This window comes from Cricetulus griseus, chromosome 6 (genome assembly GCF_003668045.3).
Source record: "Cricetulus griseus strain 17A/GY chromosome 6, alternate assembly CriGri-PICRH-1.0, whole genome shotgun sequence".
NCBI classification, from domain to species: domain Eukaryota; kingdom Metazoa; phylum Chordata; class Mammalia; order Rodentia; family Cricetidae; genus Cricetulus; species Cricetulus griseus.
The window spans coordinates 104168826-104193520 of record NC_048599.1 but is presented as its reverse complement, the minus strand read 5'-3'; the positions used below and the strand labels follow the sequence as shown (position 1 = coordinate 104193520).

Here is a 24695-nt window from a genome sequence, read left to right as displayed (position 1 = left end):
GGGAAGAATTAAACATTGCATAAAAGTTTTGCAAGGTGAGGGGTTATAAAAAATTCAAATACAAAGTTTTACAACATTTAACAGAATCAACATTTATGGTGGCTCAAAGGGATATTACATAGACATTTAAAATATTTAACAAGTAGGCATTTATGTATGTATGTATATATGTATGTATGTATGTATTTATTTATTTATTTATTTATTTATTTATGGCAAGTTCTCACTATGTAGCCTTGGTTGGTCTCAAACTCACAGAATTCTGTCTCTCACATGCTGGGATTAAAGACATGGGTGCCACTGTGCCAGGTCAAGCATGTTTGTATATAAATATAAAGTTTAAAGAAAATTTATCTCAAGTTGAAGCAGTTTTACAATATTAAAGAAAATTTAAAAGTTTCCTATTCTAGCATAATTGTTATTCCACAATCCATAATCTTTAGTCAATATATGTATAATAATTTGTACTAGCATAATTGTTCATAATTTAGAGTCTTTATTAATGTGCATAATAATTTTAAAAAGATGTAATTATAAGTATGTAATTTTAGAATCTGCCTTTTTGCTGGGTGTGGTAGCACACATATTTATTTAGTCCTAGCATCAGGGAAGCAGAGGTAGGCAGATCTCTTTGAGTTCAATGACAGCCTGGTCAACATAGTTCGGGCCAGTTAAGACTGCATAGTGAGACCCTGTCTAAAAGAAAATAAATAAATCTGCTTTTAAACCTCATGTTATTTAATAAACTCTTTCACGTTGTTCCTGAATACTGGGATTATAGGTGCATGCCACCATGTCCACATATAACTTAACAAATGTATAAGGTAATTAGAAAATTAAAAAAATCTTATGGTTAAAGAAAGAAATAGTTTACCAGTTTCAGCCTAAAACTATTTCAATAATTCTTAATTCCATAACAAGGTTATTTTTCTATATGGCTATAAGACCTTCATTATAAATTACATTAGCTCTAAAGGACTTGATTTTTTATATAATATACCTTGTAGTGGGCTCAGTCTCCTGCTATAATTATTATAAAATTATAATCTGAAGTAAATATTTTTAGACACTGGACTAGACAGTGTAGCACTATGGCCCTTAAGGAAAAGAAATACAAAGGTAAGTCCTCATGGTCACCCAGGCATCCTATGTGAAGAAACATTTCTCTGCAGTGGGGTAGAGGTGGAGCCCATCAGAGTAGCGAGCTGTCTCCCCGAAGAGCAGGACTGCATAGACAAGCAGACAAGGGCTTCTGTAGTGGAGTACTCATAAGCTGCTGGTTAGAGGCCAGACGCCTATGGGCTGCAGAGAGCTCTTCTAGGTTTCTGTATTAGTTTCCTGTGTTCAGCCACTGGGGGGTGGGGGTGGAGGGTGGGTGGAAGCTCCAGAGAAGAGAGGACTCTGAGGGTGAGGGTGGAGGGGAGAGGAATGACCACAGAAAGGCAACTGCAATGGTGTGTGGAGACATTGGGGCTGTAGAATGGAGCAGGCTCAACACCTCAGGGGGCCGGGTAAGGCCATGTATTGGAGAAAGTGTTATGGTGAAAGTTTCACCCCAGCCTTATCTCTCTCCAAATTCTGCCACATCTCAGAAAGCCTGCCAAATGATGCCTCTCTGGCAGAGATGCTCAAGACCACTCCCACAGGGTATTTAAACTGCCCCTCAGAAAACAGACTCATGGTTTTTCTGGTCTCCCTTTCCCACCTACTCTCTGGAGGATTGGAAGGCCACCCAGGAGTGTTGTGTCCATTAAATGTGGGCTTTTTCTAATTAGGTTTGATTTGGTCTGATTTAGATTGCTGCATCGGCAGAGAGGCTTAAGGGGTTTAGAAACTTTTCAGAAGGAATTAAGAGCCACACTAGACAGCTAACAACACTTAAAAGGATAGCTTAGGGAATGGTGATCACACCTGTGATTTTAACACTTCAAACACTGAGGCAGGAGAATTCCAAGTTTGAGGCAGCCTGAGTTACCCAGCAATAAAACAAAGCCATCATAAAAACATTTACATATTTATTTAGTTGAGACAGAGTCTCTCTGTGTATTCCTGGCTGTCCTAGAGCTCACTACATAGATCAGGCTGTCTTGAATTCACAGAGATCAAGTCAGTGCAGAGACATAATGTGTATTATGTGTACTCATACTGCAGAGGGGAAGCGCTGGTGTGCCCTGTATAGAAACAGCAGCTTTCCTATGTGTCTGAGTACTGAGGCAGACTTAACTTTTCTATAGGATGCTATTTTTACTTGAAAGAACAACTACAAATAAAACTATAGTTATCTAGGTATTTGGCATATGTTCTCTCTAAGGAAAGTGAAATGAGCCTATCACTTGAATAAAAACAAATACCAGTATTTGTTGCCAGTGATAAATCTGGAGCTTTGAGTAAAAGTTAGAATTTTTGAAAATTTGTGTCTACCACCATGACTCTGATAGCTTCCTAATATTACAGAGTTTTCTGATGAGACTGGTGGTGATATTAATGAATGTGATTTTTAAATATCGTATAATGAAGTGTGTTAGCATTTGGGAATTTTATGCAGAGCAGAAAACCAATCCCATCCAATTCATCCACAATCAATGTTATGAAATGATTCACAGGTAAAGACTCCATCCAAAGTCCACAGTGCACTAACAGGTTCTAACACCCCAGAACATGAGAGGTCATTCTTATAACCCACACTGTAACTAAGGAACTGCCGCTGATCTCTGGTACCAAGAAGAACTTTGAGCGGGCCGGGTGGTACAGGCCTGTAGACCTTGGTAGCTGGGAAGCTGGCTGAGGAGGGCAAGTTCTAGACTTCCTTTGGCTACAGACCAATTGAAGGCCAGCATGGGAGCTCAAAACACAAAGTATAAAAAGGGCTGCTGGGGTAGCTCAGTAGCAGAGTATTGCCTGGCATGTTCAAGGCCCAACTCCTATTACCAAAGTAAATAAATAAACAAATATAAATTGTTTTGAAAAGGCTATCAAGAATACCCTACCTTATAAGTACATATCTGGGTGAGGACAAACTTCCTTCAACCTAAACAACATGTTACAGAATTTGCATGCAGAAGCAGATGTGAGACTCCAGCTTCCTCAGCTAAACCAGATGCTAAGAGACACGCAAAATCTTAGGACAGAAACATCTTTTTGCACTATATTTTTGAGAATTTATAGATATGTTCTTTAACACATGTAATTTGAGTTAAGATGTAATGGTTTCATTATTGTTTTGAAACAATATATTTGGGGGAGCTAAACAATATATTTAGTTTTTGGGACAGAGTCTCCTATGTAGCCCTGGCTAGCATGGAACTCACTATGTAGATCAGGCTAGCCTTGAACTCACAGAGATCCACTTGCCTCTGCCTCCTAAGTTCTGTAATTAAAGGTGTGCATCCCTAGCTTGAACAAATATTTTAATGTACTTTTTAATTTCTACTATGAAAAATATCAACAGATATAATTCACACAAATAATAGGTCTGTATGGTTCTTTGTGACTTAAGAGTATAAAGAGGTCTTGTGACCAAAGTGTTTGAAACCTTTGTCTAGAGAAACCCCTAAAATAATGCAGAAACATACAGCTAAAGAGTCAGTAGAAGGAATAGAGTACAAAGTATGAAATGTACTCAAATCACCGAGTGGTGGTAGCACATGCCTTTTATCCCAGCACTTTGTGAGTTTGAGGCCAGCCTGGTCTCCAGAGTGAGTTCCAGGACAGGCTCCAAAGTTACACAGAAACCCTACCTTGAAAAACTTTAAAAAAGAAAAGAAATTATTCAGATCAAGATAGGAAAAAAGGAGCAGAGAAACAAAAGAAGAAAAGATAACTAAGGATGTGCAAAGAAGTCACATGGAGCCTACTACCCATAGCATATGAGATGGGGGGCAGGGAGGGAGGGAGGGAGGGAGAGAGAGAGAGAGAGAGAGAGAGAGAGAGAGAGAGAGAGAGAGAGAGAGAGGAGATTGAACGGAGATGTTCTGCATAGCTGAATAATGACAATCCCAGAAGGGTGGTGTATTCTCTCTGAGTTGGTCAACAACCCCCCCCCAAACCACACAGGCTATTTGCCAGTGGTCTTGGCTTCTCACCAGACCTACATATTCAACCTATGGCTGAAGTTAGCACCTATCTTGGTAGCAAGACAAGAGAAATTGAGCTGAGACTGGATTGGAAGGTTCCTCCTTGCTTGGCAGATTGCATAGGACTAGAAGAGGCTGTTATGTGGGCAGCTGAGGGAGAAAAGTCATTAGCCGTCTTACCAACTCTAGATGATGTATGCTACAATACCAACCCACCAGGCAAGACATGCTCACTGGCGCAACAGTGGTATGAGTATTATGAGGGAACCAACTGCTGTTGATTGGATTTGAGGCTCCTTCAGAGGAGGGAATTCATGCCTAGTACTGTGTAAATCTAGTCAAAAGCATATGGTTGGTAAGGTCACAGAGACCCTTTCCCTCTCTTGGGAACACTGAATACTGGGAGAAGCCATTGTCTTCAGTGCTGTAGTCACTAATAAATAACCCATGCTTCTGTGGACAGCTCCATACCTATGCTCAGAAGAAGGCCCTGCTTAAACTCAGTGGGTCACAAAACAAAAAGAACAACGGAAAAGACATGAGGAGAGGGCTTCATGAGCATTGGTGTGGGGATAAGAGAGGACAGAGTGAGTGTGATCAGAATTCATTGCATATATGTGTGAAACTGTCAAAGAATAAATTTAGTAACAAAGAAGTGTAATTCACAACATAAGACTGCTGTCTTATGTTTCTTTTCATTTTATCTTTATTTTCCTTCCGTTTCCCTTCCTTCCCTTACTTTTGTGTGCAAATTAAATGTATTTTAAAAGGTGTCACATTGTTTCTGGTTTAATTGTTTTGTTTTGATTTTTGAGACAGGGTCTTAGTATATAACCTGGAATTTACTAGACCAGGCTGTCATCAAACTTGAGTGTTGCCTTTGGATGTGACACTGTGTCTGTCTAAAAAGCATCTTATTGTTTCAACTGATATTTCTTTTACTATTGGGCATTTCCCCCTGTGCTCACAGGTGTTTCCTCCTGGTTCAACTTTCTATATCCACTGCCCATTTATCCATGTATCAAAAGGTTTCATTGCTTTTCTAACAGGGTAACAAATACTCTGAATATACATCCTGATGTATGTGTCTCTCTGCTTTATATTAATCAAGTAAGACTAATACTTCTCGAAGCAGAATTTAAATTAAGTTCTTGAAATTATAATTATTCTATTTCATCAAACTAAGATGATATTATTTTCTGTACCTGTAAGAAAAAAACCTCCTCCAATTACAACTGTAAGATGTCATCAATTGTAAGAAGTGTCATGATTTCAGAGACGTTAATTAGTGCAAGAGTGTAACTCCCAGAATGGATGAGCTGCAACTGTTACAGGTGTATCAGCTAAGAAGTGAACTATTTTCAATTAAATCTTCTTTTCCACTATTTATGCTAATTTATATTACTGACTCCTGGATGCCCACTTCTCTTTTCAGCCATACAAGTATCTCAGTTGATTATTGTTATTAGTAAGTCAATTTCTTACTTAGGACTAATGACTTACAGACATAACATGAAAAAAACTGAAGCCTCCATGTCTAAATACAATGGGATGGGAGCCAGCTTGAGGCAGCTAGCAGTCTTGACCTCTCTAATTAATATTTATTGGGAATCCTATTACATATTAGATGGTGATCTGTGAGTCATTGATGAAGATGATGGGGTAAAAATTGTTGAAGGGTCCCAATCTCTACTAAAGCATAGACGATGGACCAGGCAGATAAGGAAGTGCCAATAGGTAAGGGACATTCTTTCCTTAAAATTAAAATTTAACCAATCCTATACATATATGTTGCTTATGCATGCTACTACCATCTCCAGAACTGAGAGAATGAGGTAGAAGTGAGAGTTTGAGGACAGCCTGGGCCACATAATGAGATTATGCCTCAAAAAAACACACAAAAAAACTGAAAAACAAGCAAAATCCTCCATCTCCCTCCCTCCACCCAGACTAGCATAGTAAACATGACCTCTTGGCTGCTCCACAGAACCTAGTCCAGCGTGGAGCCTGGATCTGTACACATACAATGATGAGGGTAAAGGATATCCCATGTGTCACAATGGTTAATTCTTAAATACCTGAAGAAGATCGAAATTAGTTTTCCCAAATGTTTCTTCCCCTGATCTTTTTAATGGTGCTGGAGATTGAACCCAGGCCTCATGGTTACTAGGCAGGATCAAGCAGAGTCGCTCAATCCTTCTTTCATTACATCATCCTTCTCACTATACAAAACCTCTCATCTAACCAAGCAGGTCTACCTGAGTGCTTCAGAAATGGTCTAGGGGGCTGGAGAGATTGCTCAGTGATTAAGAGCACTGTTTGCTCTTCCAGGGGACCCAAGTTTGGTTCCTAGCACCCACATGGGACTGACAAACGTCTGCTAACTCCAGTTCCTGGAGATCCAACATCCTCTTTTAGCCTCCATGGACATCAGGCATGTGGTATACAGATACACATGAAGGCAAGCACTCATTCACATAAAATAAAACTAAATCTTAAAAAAGAAAAGGAAGAAATAAATGTCTATCTGGACACTCCTCATCTCAAAGTCTGCCTGCTCACATACATTGAGGTTCTTGGCTGTGTTAATCACCATGAGAGTGCACATTTCTATGTGTTGTTTATTTATAACTATGCATCTCCACTCTCCACCTGACAGTAATGACAAGGAAGCCTTTAGAGCGCTCTGGTCAGAGCTGCTAAGAGCTATCCTTCAATTGTTTCCTCTAGACAGAGGAGTCCCATGAATGAACTGCTCATGTAGCTGGACAGCGATACACACCTGGTATGAATTCAGATCTCTTAGACTGTGAAGCCCACTGGGCAGAGAAGCACAAGGGATAGGAATTTAGATCTCGTGGACTCTGAAGTCTACCTTTAGCCACTATATTAATTTTTAGCTTCTGGTAGGCAGGAACTGATTCTTCCAATTTTACACCAATTCACTACTAAGATGTGGCTATTGGGCACCACTGTATAGGGACCACAGCTATAAAACAGAGCTGACTAAGTTCACTGTAAAATCATACAGACTAATAATGAACACAAAAACAGTTGTATAAATAAAGTGTATGGGGTTGGAGACACAGCTCAGCCATTAAAGGCTAAGCTCATAACCAAAAATATATATAAAATGTACATAGATCATAATACTAGTAAGATAGCTAATTCTTAGGTGGTATATTGTTTATTTACTATATACAGACATTTTACATTATACATAATCACTTAATCCTTACAATACTTCATAGGTGGTTATTATGGTTACTATCCCATCTCTCAGATGAAGACACTGAGCTTTGGATGGATCAATTGGCTTCTCAAAGTTAGGTAACTATTGAGTGTGTGCTCTCCATGTCTAGACAGAATCTTTTGTGGGAAGTCATGCTAGAGGAATCTAAAGGAAATATTTATTGATTAACTGTATTAAAGATCTAAGGCTCAGATAGTAAATGCAATGATTACATAAGGAAGATTATGTAATGAAGAACTCCTGCCATCTGTACCGCTTCTGATCCTGGAAATGGTCCATTATTTCCATGATTTATGTAATAGGTCACGTTGCAACATCCAGGTCTTACCTTGAGTCTCCAGAGAATGGCTTAGCTCGGTGTTTTCTTAACTAAAGGTCATAACCCTCTGGGGAGTCATGAAATCAATTCTGTTAGTCTGAACAACATTTAGAAATAGAAACAGAAAACATGGTGCACAGCTCCCATGATAGAGTTAACCACTGACTCTCAGTCTTGTTTTATATGCACACATACTGTCTACACATGCTGATCCATGCAGTAAACTGCACTTTTCTAGAAACATCTTTTTAAAAATCAGACATGTCAAAACAAGAAATACATTCTTAAAGAAGACGAGGAAGAAAATGAGAGATTTTGGATAGGACTGTGGACTTGGAGGAAAAAGAGAGCAAACTTATAAATCTTCTGAGAAGCCCAGCTGAGTGTGGCGGTGCTAATCAGTCTGTAACACAGCAGTCAGGGTGCTGCAGCACGACAGCACTGAAGCCAGTCTGTGCTTCACAGCGAGACCTTGTCTTGAAAGGGCCAAAATAGCAGTAACAGTTATAAATGTTGAAAGTCACATTTATTGATTGTGTATGTGTGTGCACTCACATGCATGCTGTGCACGTGTCTGGGGGGGGGGTTGGGTGGTGTAAAGCAATAGGAGGACAGCTTACAGAAGTTAGTTCTCCCTGGGGCTCAGCAATCAAACTCAGGTTCCCAGGCTTGGTGGGGAGAGTTTTCACCCGTTGTGCTATCTCTCTGGCCCAATAATAAATTTTAAAAAATAAAAAAGGGATGGGGGAGCTGGAGAGAGTTCAGTGGTTAAGAGCATTGGCAGCTCTTGAGTTCAATCCCCAGCAACCACATGATGGCTCACAACCATCTGTGATGGGATCTGATATCCTCTTCTGGTATGCAGGTGTACACGTCCTAGGTCTCTGCTTTGTTTAAAGTGGGACTGCTTTTACATCCATCCATCCACTCATTCACCTTGTTTTTTTGTTTTTTAAGATAAAGTTTTGCTGTGTAGCCCAGGCTGGCCTTTAATTCACAGCAACTCACCTGCCTCAAGCTTCCCATGCACTGGGATTATGGGTGTGTACCATCATGCCTATGTTTTTGACTTTTAAATATTGAAATTTCATGTTAAAATGTCACGTGAATAAGGTTTCACACTGAAGGAAATATCTTCTAGTTAGATCCAGGGCTGCTGACTCTAGATCCTGGACCATGTTCCCTTGTCTCTAACTGAGAGAAACAGTAACTCTCCAGGCCCCCAAAGCCACAAGCCCATCGGGACCAAAGGCTGCTGGATTCCCAAGAGTCCATGATGAGGCAGAATGTAAAAGTCACCACTGGACAGTGGTGGTAGAGGGAAAAGAGAGCAGACAGCTTAGAGAATGGTTGGGGACTTATGAAAATCCATGTGTTGATGGCCAGGAGTTCCTCTGGAGTTCTCATTGCCTGGGAGAGCACCCATGTTCTCTCACAGCCTACAATATCAAACCCTTGGCATGACAGTCAAGGTGGTTTAGTTTGCCTTTTGTAAATTATAAAGGAATATAATATGAGCCACACATATAATTTCAAGTTTTCTACTTAACTTTCTTCTTTTTAAGCCATGTGTATGGCTCACCCCTGTAATCTTGTTACTCAGAAGGTTGAAGCAGGAAGCTTGCTTGAGTTTGAGGCCAGCATGGGCTACTAGTAAGTTCTAGAACAGCCTGAGCTGTGATTTGAGATCCTGGTAATGTGAAAACCTATTGCAACCTCCTCAATAAAATTAACAACAACAAAACCCCAAACCAAAAACAAAACACACACACACACACAAAACCAACTGTAAGTTAAAAGAAGCTTCTAATTCCTATCCTGGGGAGGCTGAGGCAGGAGGGTTAGGACTTTGAGGCCAACTGGAGCTACATAATGAGACCCTGTCTCAGAAAAACAGAACAGAACAAAATAAAACAGGTAAAATTTTTCATAAACTTTTCCATTTAACTCAAAATAAACAATATGTCCATCATTTTAACATGAAATTCAATATAAAACTTGAGATAATTTACCTCTTATTTTATGCTAACTTTTCAACCTCTTACAGTACGTGCGTGCGTGCGTGCGTGCGTGTGTGTGTATGTGTGTGTGTGTAGAGTCCAAAGGACAAACTCAGCTGTCATTCCTAAGGGATCATCCATCTTGCTCTCAATGGCTAGAGAGCTATGCTGATTGGCCAGGGTGTCAGGAACATGCCTGTCACTGCCTCTTCAGTGCTGGCATTACAAGCATGTGACACCATGTACAGTTTTGTTTGTTTTTTCCCAGGTGTACCCTGGTGATGGAACTTGGGTCCTCAGGCCTGTATGACAAGACTTTACAGACTAAGTCCATCTCCCCAGCCCTTCCAGCACATCTAAACTTAGACTCCCCCCATATCAAGTGGCTATCATTATTGCCCAACACAGGACTCACTAATAAACACTTGTATTCCTAAGAAACCCCCAAATTGCTTTTCCATCTCTACAGACCCTGCTCCTCAGGCTAGGCCTGAGGCAAAAAGAAAAACAGGGAGAAGAAAGGACTTTCTTCTGTTGGAGGAGCAAGAGCCTCTCACCCTGGGATATAGTTTAAGTCTCTTAATTAGAACTTCCAGACCACCTGTAATAGACTACAATCTTTTTTTTTCTAAAAAATATCTTCTAAGCAAGATTATGAACCATATGTACATATGCCTTTTATCTCCTGTAAACGATGGATAAGAAGAATACTTTTAACCTTTAAAAATGCTATTACGCTTGGAAATTTATTTTTAAGTTGTGTTTTTCACTCTCATGTGTGACACAGCTCGAGTGAGGAGGTCAGAGGTCAACTGTGGCAGTTGGCCCTATCTACCATGTGGGTCCCAGGACTGAACTCAGGTCCCTGGGCTTGGCATAGCACCTTTGCCAAACCATCTTTCCAGCCTTCTGTGTTTTACAAGGTACCTCATAAAGCACCTTAAAATCTCAGTTACTAAGAAAAGTTCTTTAGATAAAAATAAGCATAACAAAAAATAACTTAAAAAGAAGCAAAAGGAAAAAAATAGGTGTAACAAGATAATTTAATCATTTAAATCCCCCAAAAATTTAACTCTAAAAGCCACCAAAACCGTATGTATGTATGTATGTATGTATGTATGTATGTATGTATGTATGTATGTATGGTCAAAACACAAGACAGAAGGCGGCACTCATTTTTCCTAAGGTTGGGCATTCTTTCTAACCTCCTCCTATTCTCTTCCTCTAAAAACACTTAAATCTCAACAAGTATTTTATTTATTTATTTATTTTAAGGTCAAGTCTCACTATGAAGCTCGGGCTGTCCCAGAACTCACTATGTAGATCAGGCTGGCCTCAAACTCACAGAGGCCTGCCTGTTAAGTTCTAGGGTGAAAGGCCTGTGCCACTACACCCACCCTAGCATGTATTATTTTTGTTCTTCATAAATCCCATACTATACTTAATAAACATTGACTTGGCTTGGTACTAACGGGTCCTGAAATTACTCTCTGTAGGGTGAGTCAAGACCACGAGCTCCCCTCAGTAAGGCTCTCTGAAGAGAGCTCAGTTGTACAGCAGGCAATGCCAGTGAGCTGAGTCTCCCTTGGCAGCCTCCTCGGGTACATCTTCAGCTCTGTCACACACATCATCTTTTCCCCAGCAGTGGGATCTGTATCCTAGGCATTTTAGTCACTCCTCAATTCTTGGCTATGATTCAGTGTGGTATTTGGACATTTGAAGCTTCTCAAAGCTTAGCTAAACTATCTACACAGTCTTCTTCCCAAAATAAACTGTGAGAGTTTACCTATTTTTACTAGTGACCTAAGTTCAAAACTTCAAAATCAAATTCCTCCATTGCCTTTATTCTGCCAATTCCTCTTTATTCTTCCTTCATGGTCTTCCTCACTGGCCATTTCTTGCTGCCGATCTGTCCATGATACTATCAGCAAGTACAGAATCTAGTGTCATCCCTCCTCAGTGACTCTGTGGGACCCGAATGCCACCTTGCTCCTACCCCACCTTTGTCCTACACCATTCCAACCTTATTGGAGATCAGATTTACTCATCTCCTGGAAGAGCTTAAAAAAAGAAAGAAAAACAAAAAGCAGTCAATTTTATTTAGCATCTCCTGAAGATGTCTTATACATCCTCATCTGTGTTTTATATTTCTACCCAGCAAGGATGCTCTTACTCCAGCTATGCTGTGTATATATAAACAAATACTTTTGGGGTGTGTGTGAAAATGGTCTCATTCCATAGCTCTAGCTGGCTTGGCACTTGCTATATAGACATTTGCATCAGAGATCCACCTGTCTCTCTTCCCAAATGCTGAGAATAAAGGTCTGTACCACCACACTTGGCTCCCAACAAGCACTTCTGTGTTAGGCACTGTCCCAAGTACTGGAGACAAAATAAATATTCCTAATTTCAGGTTTTCCCAATGTGAGAAATCTTCCTAGCTGGACATGGTGGCTCTCTCCCTGTATTCCCAACACTCGGGAAGTGGGGACAAGAAGACCAAGGGGTCAAGGTCACATCCTCCTCTGCTACAGAGTGAGCCCAAGGCCTGCCTGAGACACATGAAACCGTCTCAAAACAATAAAAAGTCCCTTTCCTATGTCCATACCGAAGCAGTTTCTCATTACTAAGTTGTTTCTTTTTTTTTAAAAAAAAAAAAAACTTAATTTATTTATTTATTTTTACATCTGGACCTTAGTTTCCCCTCCCTCCTCTCCTTCTATTCCCTTCCCAAGTCGTTTCTTATAGGGCAGTCTATAACACTCAACCCTTAGAACTTGAAGCACTGTGTTGCAATTATTAACCTTTTCATGAACACCCATCTTCCCAAATGGCAAGGTTTTCTTCCAAGCATGAAGTAGGGTCATGCTGAGAAGCAAAGGGTACTGAATGTACACTTGACAAATATCTGTGAAGACAGAAGGGCCTGTGGGGCACCAGGAGCTCTAGCCCAGTGGCTGAGGCCTGTAACACAAGCTACGCAAGAGGCTGAGGCAGAACGAATGATTTGTTCAACCAACAGGGCCACAGGGAGAGGGTCCTACTTAGAAAAGGGCCTGTTCCCCTGGCACCTATCAGTACAGGGGTCTGCAAGGATGCCAGGGCTGCTGGATGTACTAGGGAACTTCCACTTTCCATTTGCAAAGAAGTTCAGAATCTGTAACATGTTATGCTGGCTTCAGGACTTCTACAACCTAAATTAGATTATCAACTTAAAAAAAAAAAAAATCCTTCCTTGCCAAGTGTGGTGGTGCATGCCTTTAGTCCTAGCTGTCAAAAGGCAGAGGCAGGTAGATTTGTGAGTTCGAGGCCAGCCTGGTCTACATAGAGAGTTCCAAGGCTACAAAGAGAGACTGTCCAAAAAAACAAAACAAAAAACAAACAATAAAATCCTTCCTTGGTCATATTGAGAAAAATACATCTAACAAACATACAATATCAAATTTAAAAGTAAGAACTGGGCCAGCGAGATGGTTCAGTGGGTAGAGGTGCTTGCCGCTTGGCCTGATGAGAGTTGGCTCTTCAGAACCTACATGGTGGATGAAAAGAAAAGAGTCCCGAAAGTTGTCCTCTGCCTCCACATGTGCTCTGTGGCATGTGCTTCCCAAATAAATAAATAAAATGTTGGGGAAAGACTCACCACATGTTGTGCTCAAAAACTTTGGCTGGATCAGTTAAAATCCTTGACCCCAGAGGGGCCACTGGGTGGACACCACTCTGGTATCTGTGTGGCACCTTTCCTTGCCTCAGACGACAAATACAGTTTCTCCAAATCACATTCATCCTAGAAAGGACCTGCAAAGTCACAAACAGGTAACTAGTTAGTCAACAAGGATGAAAACAGTTTGCCAAAACCAAACAGACCACAATAAAAAAGAAAGCCACAGATGAACTTCTTTGATGAACATAGATGTAAAAATTCTCAAGAAAACAGTTTCCCAAATTTAGGGAAACAATAAGAAGATTATACGTTATGACTAAAAAGGCAAGGTCGGTTCAAAATATGTAAGTCAATAAGTGTAATAGAGCATAAGTAAACTTAAGGACAGAAACTACATAGTTATTTCAATAGATGCTGAAAAGGCATTTGACAAATTCCAACTTGTGTTCATAAGAAAAATTCTGGATATTTCAGGAATAGAAGCAACATGCCCCAAAGTAATAAAGACTACATACAACAAACTATAGCCAACATTATTGTAAATGGAGGCAAGCTGAGAGTATTCCCTCTAAACTCAGGGATGAGACAAGGATGTCCATTCTCCCCTCTCAAATTTTATGGAGTACTTTAAGTCTTAGCTGTAGCAATTCAACAAGACAAAGGCATAAAACAGATAAAAGTAGGAAAGGAAGAAGTCAAACTATCCCTATTAGCAGACAACATGGTTCTTTACTTAAAAGATCCTATTGAGCCCCCTAGAAAACTCCTAGACCTAATAAACAACTACAGTAAAATTGCAGGATACAAAAATCAGTGTTTTTAGAAAATAGACTCCACATATAACAAAAAAGTATTCTCAGAGGAGAACAGTAGGAAAATATCCCATTCAAAATTCCCCCTAGATTAAGTATTTAGGAATATATCTAAGTAAAAACGAAAAGGTCTGCTACAGACCTACTTCTGATAAAGGAAATTAGAGAGATACTAGATGACAGAACAACCTTCCATGCTCCTGGATTGGTAGTTAATACATGGATACTTTTAAGAATGGTCAATAATACTGTTGCAAATATAGTTCCCCATACAACACACACACACGTTTCAACTCTGACTCAAGAAAAGAATCATTAGTTAAAGCTGGCATTGATAATTAAGTTGACAATTTAAACTTTAAAGGCTATGCCATGCTAAATTTCTGGTAAACAGGTCACCCTCACATCTTTATGGAAAAGTGTTCAAAAGACACTCTCGGTGAACACTGTGCTGCTGTTTGACAGGTCAGCTGCTCCTCATGGCACTCAGCCTACTGCTGTAACCAGTCCACAGAAATGGCGCTAGGTGAGATGCATGTGACAGGCACCAAGTTGATCAGAGGTGCCATTAGACATCAAACCACAATGTAGTGAACACCCTTTCTACCCCGCTGAAAATGAACTTCAGAATGTCAAAAACATCTCACTATACTTTCACAGCAATTTTCAAGGTTTTTCCTGTTGGGGTTTAGTCAGGCAGTGAAAGGCTGGCTGGTCTGTTCCCTCAGTGAGCAGGGCCTGCCCCAGCTCTGGCTCCCTCAGTGAGCAGGGCCTGCCCCAGTTCTTGGTTTGTTTTCCTTCTCCATGCAGTACCACCTTTACTCTCATGTGTCTTTGTTCTTTCTATAGCCAGTATGCTATACAACACCAATAAAACTCTACCTACAAAACTATCTTTAGACCTTTCCACGTTAAATGCATTCATAAAATGTTCTGTATGCCGAAGAGCAGAAACTGATTACACCCACAAAGACAGGTAATTCATGCTCAAAAATGTAAAATGATACAAATGATTCCCACCCAGGAAAGCTGGATCTAAATGTGATTCCCACCTTTCTAATGATCATGTGATACTAACCACTGTTCAAAAACCAAGGAAAAGAAGGCAAAATTTCTCTCACTGTAAATGACCGCACACAAAGGACACAACTAGACTGCACAACCAACGAGCAAAATGTCAGGAGTGTGTGCCTTGCAGGCTGCTGGCTGGCAGACGCAGCTCGGCATGACCAGGGCCTGAGCGTGTGGCAGCTTCCTTGTTTAGGCAGCTGCTTCTTTAATTAATCACACAGACATCTATTTCTTTCACTTCTTTATCATATTTAATAGCCACATCTGGTGATGTACTGCTATTTATCTTCTTAATTAAATAAATATCTAATAAATCCAACAGAAACATAAAAATCTTTTAAATACATAATTTTAATGTATTTAAACTTCTCAGACTAAATTGCCAAATTCTTGAAATAGAGCATGGCTATTTGTGGATTGTTTGACAGACTACATAAAAATGGTACTTTTTGACATAAAGAAAGGAAAAGACCCCATAGACACTGGAAAAGTAAATGGATATTATAGACAAATCTTCATTTATTTATGGGAAAATATCTTTGAAAAACAACTTACTGATAATAACTTTCTAAAACATCACAAGTAAAAGAAAAAAAAACTAAGCAACCTAAACTTATTAAATGAGTATACAATTTAAATAAAAATAAGTTCATGATGACTAACATATACTTAGTGTGTGAGTGGGTATGTGTACATGCACATATATGTAAAGAATAAATCAGAAAATGCAAGTGTTGGCAAGGATATGAGGAAACTGGAAACCTTACACACTGCTGATAGGATGTAAAATGATGCAGCTGCTATGGAAACAGTATCATGAACTTCCCAAAAATTAGACCCAGAGCCAGCGATTCCATTTTTGGGTATATATCCAGAAGGAATGAAAGCAGAGAGAGGCTTGAAAAGATGTTTGTGCGCTCAGATTCACGGTGGCACTGTAGACAAACAGTGAAGTAACCTGAAGTGTTCTCAGAAGGAGGAATAAGAAATACCCAACACTGTATTTTGACACAGGCTACAATAGGGTTGGATCATAAAGACAGTCAAGCTAAGGAAACAGGACCGTCACAAAAGCTCAACGAGCTGTACTGTTCCTCTTAGAGACAACTCCTAGAGCAGTCAGATCCATAGTGACAGAACAGAGTGGTGCTTGCAGAGGGGAAAATAGGGAGTTCAAACACAGGTCAGGAAATGGGAAATGGAATGATGTCAGGGAGAACACATCCAGCTGTATGTAGGAGGAGCAAACCTAGAGAGCTAATGCACAACATGGATTTTCAAAGGCATGTGTTCTTCCCATGTATGAAGATTACATGATGAAATCCAGTATTTTATATGCCAACCTAGAATTTAATTTTAAAAGGTAGGTGTTCACACACTCATACACACACTCATACAAAGGGCAGCTAAGTGAGATTTCACTACATACATGCAGCGACATGAAAATGTCTTACTGCACACCTTAAAGAGACACAATTTTAAAAGGAAGCTAGCTAGATATGGTGGCACATGCCTATAATCCTAGCACTTGAGTAGCAAAGGTGTAAGGCCAGCATGGTGAGACTATGTCTCAAAAAGCAAAGCAAAGCAAAGCAAAACCCACGTCCCTAACAGACAAATACATACATGAATCAAAACAGAACAAGCTAGACCAAGAAACCGGGTGCAGTTTCCGTTGGGGAAGATGGAAAGTCCTAAAGATGGGTGCTGGTAATACTTGCACATGAATGTTTAATGCTTGTAAACCACACACTTAAGAAAGATTAAAATGGTAAAATCTTCTTTTTGGTATATTTTCCCACAATAAAAAACAAACAGCTTCCCTACAAAGAGAGCTGCAGGCCCACAAGTCCTCACCAGTGAACACCAAACATTTACGAAAAACAAAAACAAAAACCAATACCAACAGTACAAAACCCTACAGCAGATGAGAACACTTCTCAGCTCCTCTTCGGAGGCTAGCATCACTGGGAGAATTAAAATGAGTTTGTATGAAAAAAGAGGTTTGAATATGGCCATATCATTATGGTACAATTTTCCCACTGATGGTACTTCCCATTAGATTTTCAGGTTATAAAGAATTTGCTAGGAATAAAATTTGAGGATATCTAAGAGGGAAGGCCTAGGCAAGAGTTTTCTGAGCATTTCTTATTATACTTTAATTGCTGAGGCTGATATAGTCATGAGCTGCATAGCAATATGCTGGTTACAGACAAATTGCATATAGTAGTTTCTCTAAGATTACAGTAGAAAAAAAGATTATAGTGGGAAAAAAAATTCCCACCACCTAGTATTTTACCACACCTTTCCTATGTGTAGACAGACAAAGACTGTTACATTACAGTAGTCATGGTAGCAGTGCAGGAACGTTGTTCAGAGGATTTTTATCTAGCAGGACTGGCTACAACATATAGCTTAGGTATAAAGGGAGGCTATATCATCTATACTGGTGTAGTGCATTGTATCATGTGCACATAATGACAAACTGTCTATTGACATGTTTCTCAGAAGGTATCCCCATCATTAATAAACTGTTTTTAGTTTACGGCACTCCAGTTCCAAGCAGAGAAATAGAACAACAAGACCTCCACACAGCCTAGTTACCTGTTTTGAGCTTTGTTTACTTTTGCATCTAGAAATGTGGTTGCAACCCTTCCCTTAGCTCAAACAAATGTGCCACCTCAAATTCTAGCCCATGTCACCCAGTGGCATTTCTTTTCCTTCCTCTATCCCATTTTCAGCTCAGCGCCCAGCAGTGATCCTTCCACGTGAATTGTGTAAGGGCCAAGGTGAACTCACTGTGAACAAGAGAACAATGTCAGAGCTCTTTAGAGAGCTCAAAGCCAAGACTTCATAGACAACTGGTTGAAGCAGCCATTAAGGAACAGAAACCCAGGAGGGAGAGAATGCTCACACAACCATCAGATTGACAGTGTCACCAACAGTAGCATTGGTGATGCTACCAAGGTCACAGAGTTGTACTGTGATTAGCCAACAGGTTTCCTGCCAGCTCTACTTGAAGTTGGGTGTGGTGGTTTGAATAAGAATGGCCCCCATAGGTTCATATATTTGAATGCTTGGTCACTATGGAGTAGCATTATTGTAAAGGATTAGGAGGTGTGGTCTTATTGGAGGACGGATGCCACTGAGGCGTGGGCTTGGAGGGCTCAAAAGCCCATGCCAGGCCCATTGTCTCTCTCTTCCTGCTGCCTGTGGATCTGGATGTAGAACTTCCAACTTCATGCCTGAATGCTGCCATGCTCCCCACCATGATGATGTGTACTTACCCTATGAAACTGTAAGCAAGCCCCAATTAAATGCTTCCCTTTATAAGAAAATAGCACACTAATAGTACACTAATGATAACAGTAAGTATCTGCTTACATTGGAATGGGGGGCAGCGCATGAAATGGCTTGGGTCCAGTAAAGAGTGTGACAAGCTGAGGACAAGATGGCTTTGATACCCACTGGCCAGTGGCCAGCCATTGGGCTAGCCACCACCATCACCACTTACAGAAGTAGCAGTGCTGAAAGGATAGCTGTGGGAAACAGCTTGCTCTGACTCACAACTTTTGCCAAGTGCCTTGCCCTCTACTAAAATGTATCTTCCTTTTCAGTAATTCACACAACTGTAGATCCATACCAACTACAATATAGTCTACTGGGATTGGTAAAATGTATACAATACACATAAAAATGCTTCTTTTGCTCTCTCTCTCTCTCTCTCTCTCTCTCTCTCTCTCTCTCTCTCTCTCTCTCTCTCTGTGTGTGTGTGTGTGTGTGTGTGTGTGTGTGTGCTCGTGCGCACGCATACACTCACACCCATGTGCATGTTTTACTGGAAATTAAACCCAAGGTGTTAAACAAGGACTTTACCACTGAGCTATAGTCCCAACCACAAAAAAAAAGCACTCCTGAAATAACTGCAAATTTTATGCTTGTACAATAGTTTGATGTACTTTTTTTTTTTTTTAACTAAAAAGGAAGGTTTTAGTTACAGGAAATAGTCCATTATGTATTCTGCAAATTGAAAAGAAATTAAAGCATCAATTTCAATTCATCTGTCATGCAAGTTTCAGTTTAAAAAAGCAGTTAAATGTGTCCCATGTTCAAGGTGCTGCTCCTTGATATCCATGAGGGTTAGCTAAGACCCCAGGATCAAAATCTATGAATGCTCAAGTCTTTCATATAAATCAGAGGCATGTTCATCAAAAAGCCTATTGCACCCTCCCTTTAAAATTTAGTTCATTTTACTTTTTTCTTGTGTATATATGCACATGTATGTCCATGTATATGTGTGTGTTTGTGTGCCTGTAGGTGTATGTACACATGTGTTTGTGCGTACCTGTGTCTATGCAGACTCATACAAAAGATAGAGAACATTGGATGTCTCTATCATTCTCTTGAGATGGTTTCTTATTAAACCAGAAGCTTACCCTTGCGTTTGCTGGCTGGCCAGTGGACTTCTGGGATCCCTGTCTCTACCTCTCCACCTGAGCTACAGGCACACATGGCTTTTTATGTGGGTGCTTGAGGACTCAAACTCAGGTCCTTAAGCTTTCACTGCAAATGCTCCTACCCACTTGGCCATCTCCTTCCTGTAGGGGACAGTGAAAGTCACGCCTGCTAGAAGCTGGCTACAGGTGTGCCTGACCACACCTGTCAGGGTGTGGTCAAGGTGAGGTCAGGATGACGCGTGATAGGGTTTTAAGGGGCTGCAAGGCACATGGGAGCCCCTTCTCTCTGGCCTCCCTGTCTTGCTGCCCCTGGCACGCTCTGGCTTGCGTTTGGCTGCTGTTTATCTAAATAAAGATATCTTAACCTTACAGACTACAGATCATCTCGAGATACTTTCCCTCTACTTATTTTTCTGAGGGCAAGGTCTCCGTCTGGCCAGTGAATTCCAGTGCACTGGGGGTAAAAGCACAAGCCACGATGCCCAGGTTTTTTCAGGGGTTGTTTTTGTTTTGTTTTGTTTTTGACATGGATGCTTAGGACAGAACTCAGCTCCTCATGCCTATGTGACAAGCACTTTAGTGACAGAGCCATCTTCCTGGCCCTGCTTTATTTCTTGTTTTTTGGTTTTTTTTTTTTTTTTTTTTTTGGTTTTCTTTTTTTGTTTGTTTTTTGGTTTTTGAAACAGGGTTTCACTGTGTGGCATTGGAGCCTGTCCTGGAACTCACTTTGTAGATTAGACTGGTCTTGAACTCACAGAGATCTGCCTGCCTCTGCCTCCTGAGTGCTGGGATTGAAGGTGTGAACTACCACAGCCTGGCTCCTGCTTTATTTTTGTTGTGCTGTGGACACTGGGTACAAAGTGGAAAGCCAGGGCCTAAGCCCTTCCTCCATTGCATTTCCCCCGACTATTTATAATACTGAATACAATGTAAATGCTGTATATTTACATTATTACAGTTATTATACTATACAACTCAGGGAATAATGATAAGTAAACAGCCTATAAGTGCAAATACAGTCCTCACCCAAAATTTGTTTGTTTTGTCTTTTGGTGTGGTATTAGAGATTGAACCAAGGGCCTCACACGTTACTGGCAAGTGCTCTACTACTGACTCTTAGTCCCTTCCCTGATCCCCACTACCCTTTAAAAAGCTTTCTGAGAAGCCCCACTAGGTTACTTAGGCGAGATATAAAGCCAGTCTGTAGTCCAGGCAATTTAGAGTTCAAGAATCCTTGAACTCTTAAATCCTCCATGAGCCTCCTGGACTACCAGGCCAAGCTCCAAATATTTATTTATTTAATATGTATACAGTATTCTGCCTACATGTATACCTGCATATTAGAAGAGGGGTTCAGATCTCATTATAGATGGTTGTGAGCCACCATGTGGAATTGAACTCAGGACTTCCAGCAACCTGTGTTCTTTCTTAACCTCTGAGCCATCTCTCCAGTCCAGCTCCAAATATTTTTAATCACAATTAGTTATAACCTCCATTTCCATCAAGGGTATTATTTTAGGGGGAAAAATCAATAATGGACAAAGGAAACTCATGCTCTGACCTGAAGTAACAAATTACATATAGTCATGTATTACCTGACTAGAAACTGATTCCAGTGCAAGCAGTCTAACTATACAAGCCATGTTCTACCCTTCTCTCCCTCCCTCCCTGCTTCCCCCTGCTCTGTCCTTTTTTGTTGGGACAGCTTTAATTGATCTATCTATCTATCTATCTATCTACTCATTTGCCTACTACTTTTGAATATCACATATACCCAAGGTATCCCAGTACTGATTCTTGGGTTTCAACCAGTTGCTAATTTTTCAAAATTGACTTAAGGAGGGCCAGAGTTCCTTCTCTAGTCTCTGTAGCTTCTCTTAGGCCTTCATCAAACAGCTAACAAGGAGAGTACTTATTTTTTTTTTTTATTTCAGTGCTCAAACCTCAAGAGATTTGTATCTAGGAAAGAAAGTTCCATTTTACCAGTAAGCAAGCAGCACAGGTGAGGAATGGAGGAAGGAAGAGGGTTTTAACTTCCCCGCTTTTTAGTGATCCTAACTTAGGGAGACTGCAGTGCTGAGAGGAATGCCAAGGAAACAGAGCAAGAAATCCTGTTTGTGGGAAACTCTTAAGAATTACCCCTGGAGCACTGTGCTAGCTCCAGGCAAAACCTATTTGTAAGACTCCCCAAGAATGATTCCCAGTTGTGTCAGTTCCCTGAAACCCGAGGGAGAGAATCGTGCTAATCATATGCTAAGTGTCTGCCCACCACTTAAAAGTTAACTCCCCTTCAGAGTTTGCTGGGTTCTGAGCCTCTTTTAAATAAACAGATTACCTCTGTTAACTGTTCAGCTTTTCTTCTCAGCTGGGAAGCTGGTAGAGAGGTTTCATTTGGGGATGCAAAGTCATCCAGACAGAGCTGCACTAAACAGCACCTGAGAGGCTAGCATTAATGAGAGGGAATTAAAGTGCTATTGTTGCACTATTTTGGAGAGTAAAAGCCATCAGGTAAGAAACACTTAAGTATCGACTACACTAAGGCGAAAACTGAAGCTTCAATTAACCCTGGCAATTTCAGAGAACTCCAAGGGTGACCATCTGCAAGGCAAACAGCTCCATAACTCGCACATCTTGTTTTAATCTTTCCTTGCATGATTATAATTTCGGGGTATAAATAAGGTTATTAGCAAGAACAGAACAACAACAATAATTACAGTAAGTGCTTGCAGAGCACTTTGATCATGCTATGACGTCAGTCACCCTGCAGCTTCAAAATGGGAATCTCATGGTTAGTGTTTGCTCTCCAGGGCTGTCTTGAGAGGTGGCTACATCTTTTCCCACACAAAGGAAGGCTGCTAGGACTCGGGAATAAGAATAAATTAGGGATTTCAGGAAAGCCCACTGATCCAAAATATCTGAAGGGGTTACTATTTTAATCACTCTGGGAGTGCCATCATATACATTATGCAGGCTCAGCAGAATTAAACTGGTTTAAACTCATTCAATTGTCATTTTACATGTCTATGTCACAGTAACATTTGGAAGTATTAGCCAGTTTGGTGAGCTGATAAATGGCCCTCAGGCACATGCATGCTGATCTATTAGCAACCATTACAAGTGTGATAAATGCTCACATGGATAAGATCCTGGAGTTCTGCCCTGCTTTCCCATTTTCCTGTAGAGGATTCTATCTTTAGTTATACTAGGTAGCAGAAGACACTTGTACCAATACGCAATATTTACTTGGCCATGTTTGGACTGCCCTTATCAATAAGACTGTCCTAGCTGGGAATAGAATATTATATAATTTCCAGTCATAAATGCATATTAGATCTTTAAAAAAACTTGAACTGTATCCTCAATGAATAAAAGTGTCCAAATTACTTTATTTCTACAAATTTAAAGTAAGATGAAGTTTATACAGACAGAGGCTATAGCACAGTGTAAGTTCTATTTTTAAAAACTACAATTGCTGTGTATGGGGGCTCATACCCACAATACCAGCACTTAGAAGTCTGAGACAGGAGGATTTCAAGTTTGAGACCAGCCTGAGCAACACAACAAGTTCCAGGGCTGCCTTGGATATACAAGGAAACCCTATCAAAACAAAACAGAATGCTATAGAATTATAGACAGTATCTAGTACAGGCAAAGCACAGGAGAATGAGTGAGCTAGGTCACTGCCTGCATCTCAAATGACTGCCTGATACTTTTGGTATTTGTGTTGAGAAAAGAGGAATGAGTAGGGGTCTGAGAAGATGACACAGTGGTTAAAATACCTGCTGTCTGAGGACAGTTCAGATCCCGGGACCCAGAGTGAAAGTGGCAGCTTCCCTCTATTCCAGCCTCGGAAGGTGGAGCTGTATTAGCCTATTTGTTTTCCTTACTCATAATTGCCTTAAACCTGAATTTAGACAATGCCCTGTTAAGGCCAAGCCCATTCATATAGAACACAAGTGGTCTCTTAGCATTCTAGTTCCCAGTAGAGTCCTGACCCCTCTGAAATCTCATGAGCAGACTTTACTGTCTACATTTCTGTTGGCATTCTGGTCTTCCAAACTCCCAGAACAAGGGATACTGAGACTAACCATATCGGTGAGCTCTGGGTTTGACTGAGAGACCCTTCCTCATTGAGTAAGGCAGAAACCTAATTGGGAGTGGTTCCCAGGATCAACCTTATGCTCTACGTGCACCTGTGTACCCACACACGTGTGCTCACATATATGCAAGCATGCATACACACATATATATCATACCTACACACACATGTAAAAATAGAAAATAAAAGTAAGGGATAGTTGGGTAGATGAAGGTAAAAGCCAAGGCATTTCAAGTAAGGATTAGCATGCGAAAAGCAGAAAGACAGGAAGAAAAGAAAGAAGGGAGGAGAAAAAAAAGAAAAGATCGCTGATAAACAGGTCAGTAGGTAAAGGCTCCTACCATCAAGCCTGGAGACCTGTGTTCAATCCCTGGACTCTACATGGTGGAAAGAGAGAACTAACTCCTGTAAATTGTCCTCTGACCTCCACATATAAGGACCTGGCATATGTATGCGCCCCTAATAAATGAATAAAAGTGTAATGTAAACAGTGTTAACTGAATGTCTGAAAAGAAAGTTGAGAAAGCATACTAGAAAATAGTCCCATTTTTAAAAGCTGACAAACTGGGGGGGAGTTGTTTTCATTGGTTTTGGTGTTTCTGGAGACAGGGTTTCTCTGTGTAACAGTTCTGGCTGTCCTGGAACTTGGCTCTGTAAGCCAGGCTGGCCTTGAATTCACAGAGATCCGCCTGCCTCTGCCTCCTGAGTGCTGGGAATTAAAGGCGTGCAACAGACTGTTTTTTAAAAAGAAAGAAAGAGAAGGAGATGTGAAGACACATGGAATATTATGGGGATTAAAAAGTAATTTGGAGCCGGGAGGTGGTGGCACACGCTTTTAATCCCAGCACTCGGGAGGCAGAGGCAGGTGGATGGATCTCTGTGAGTTCGAGACCAGCCTGGTCTACAAGAGCTAGTTCCAGCACAGTCCCCAAAGCCACAGAGAAATGCTG

At 40.6% G+C, this 24695-nt stretch overlaps 1 protein-coding gene across 2 annotated transcripts in view; it reads right to left on the bottom strand.

Moving 5' to 3' along the window:
• Positions 1 to 24695, bottom strand: part of Mettl8 (methyltransferase like 8) — a 91554-nt gene that overhangs the window by 35938 nt on the left and 30921 nt on the right. For both annotated transcript variants that reach the window (XM_027420210.2, XM_027420209.2), the window contains exon 2: positions 13286 to 13440. In XM_027420210.2, coding sequence (XP_027276011.1) covers positions 13286 to 13428 — 143 coding nt within the window. In that variant the 5' untranslated portion in view covers positions 13429 to 13440. The remainder of the gene's footprint in view (positions 1 to 13285; positions 13441 to 24695) is intronic.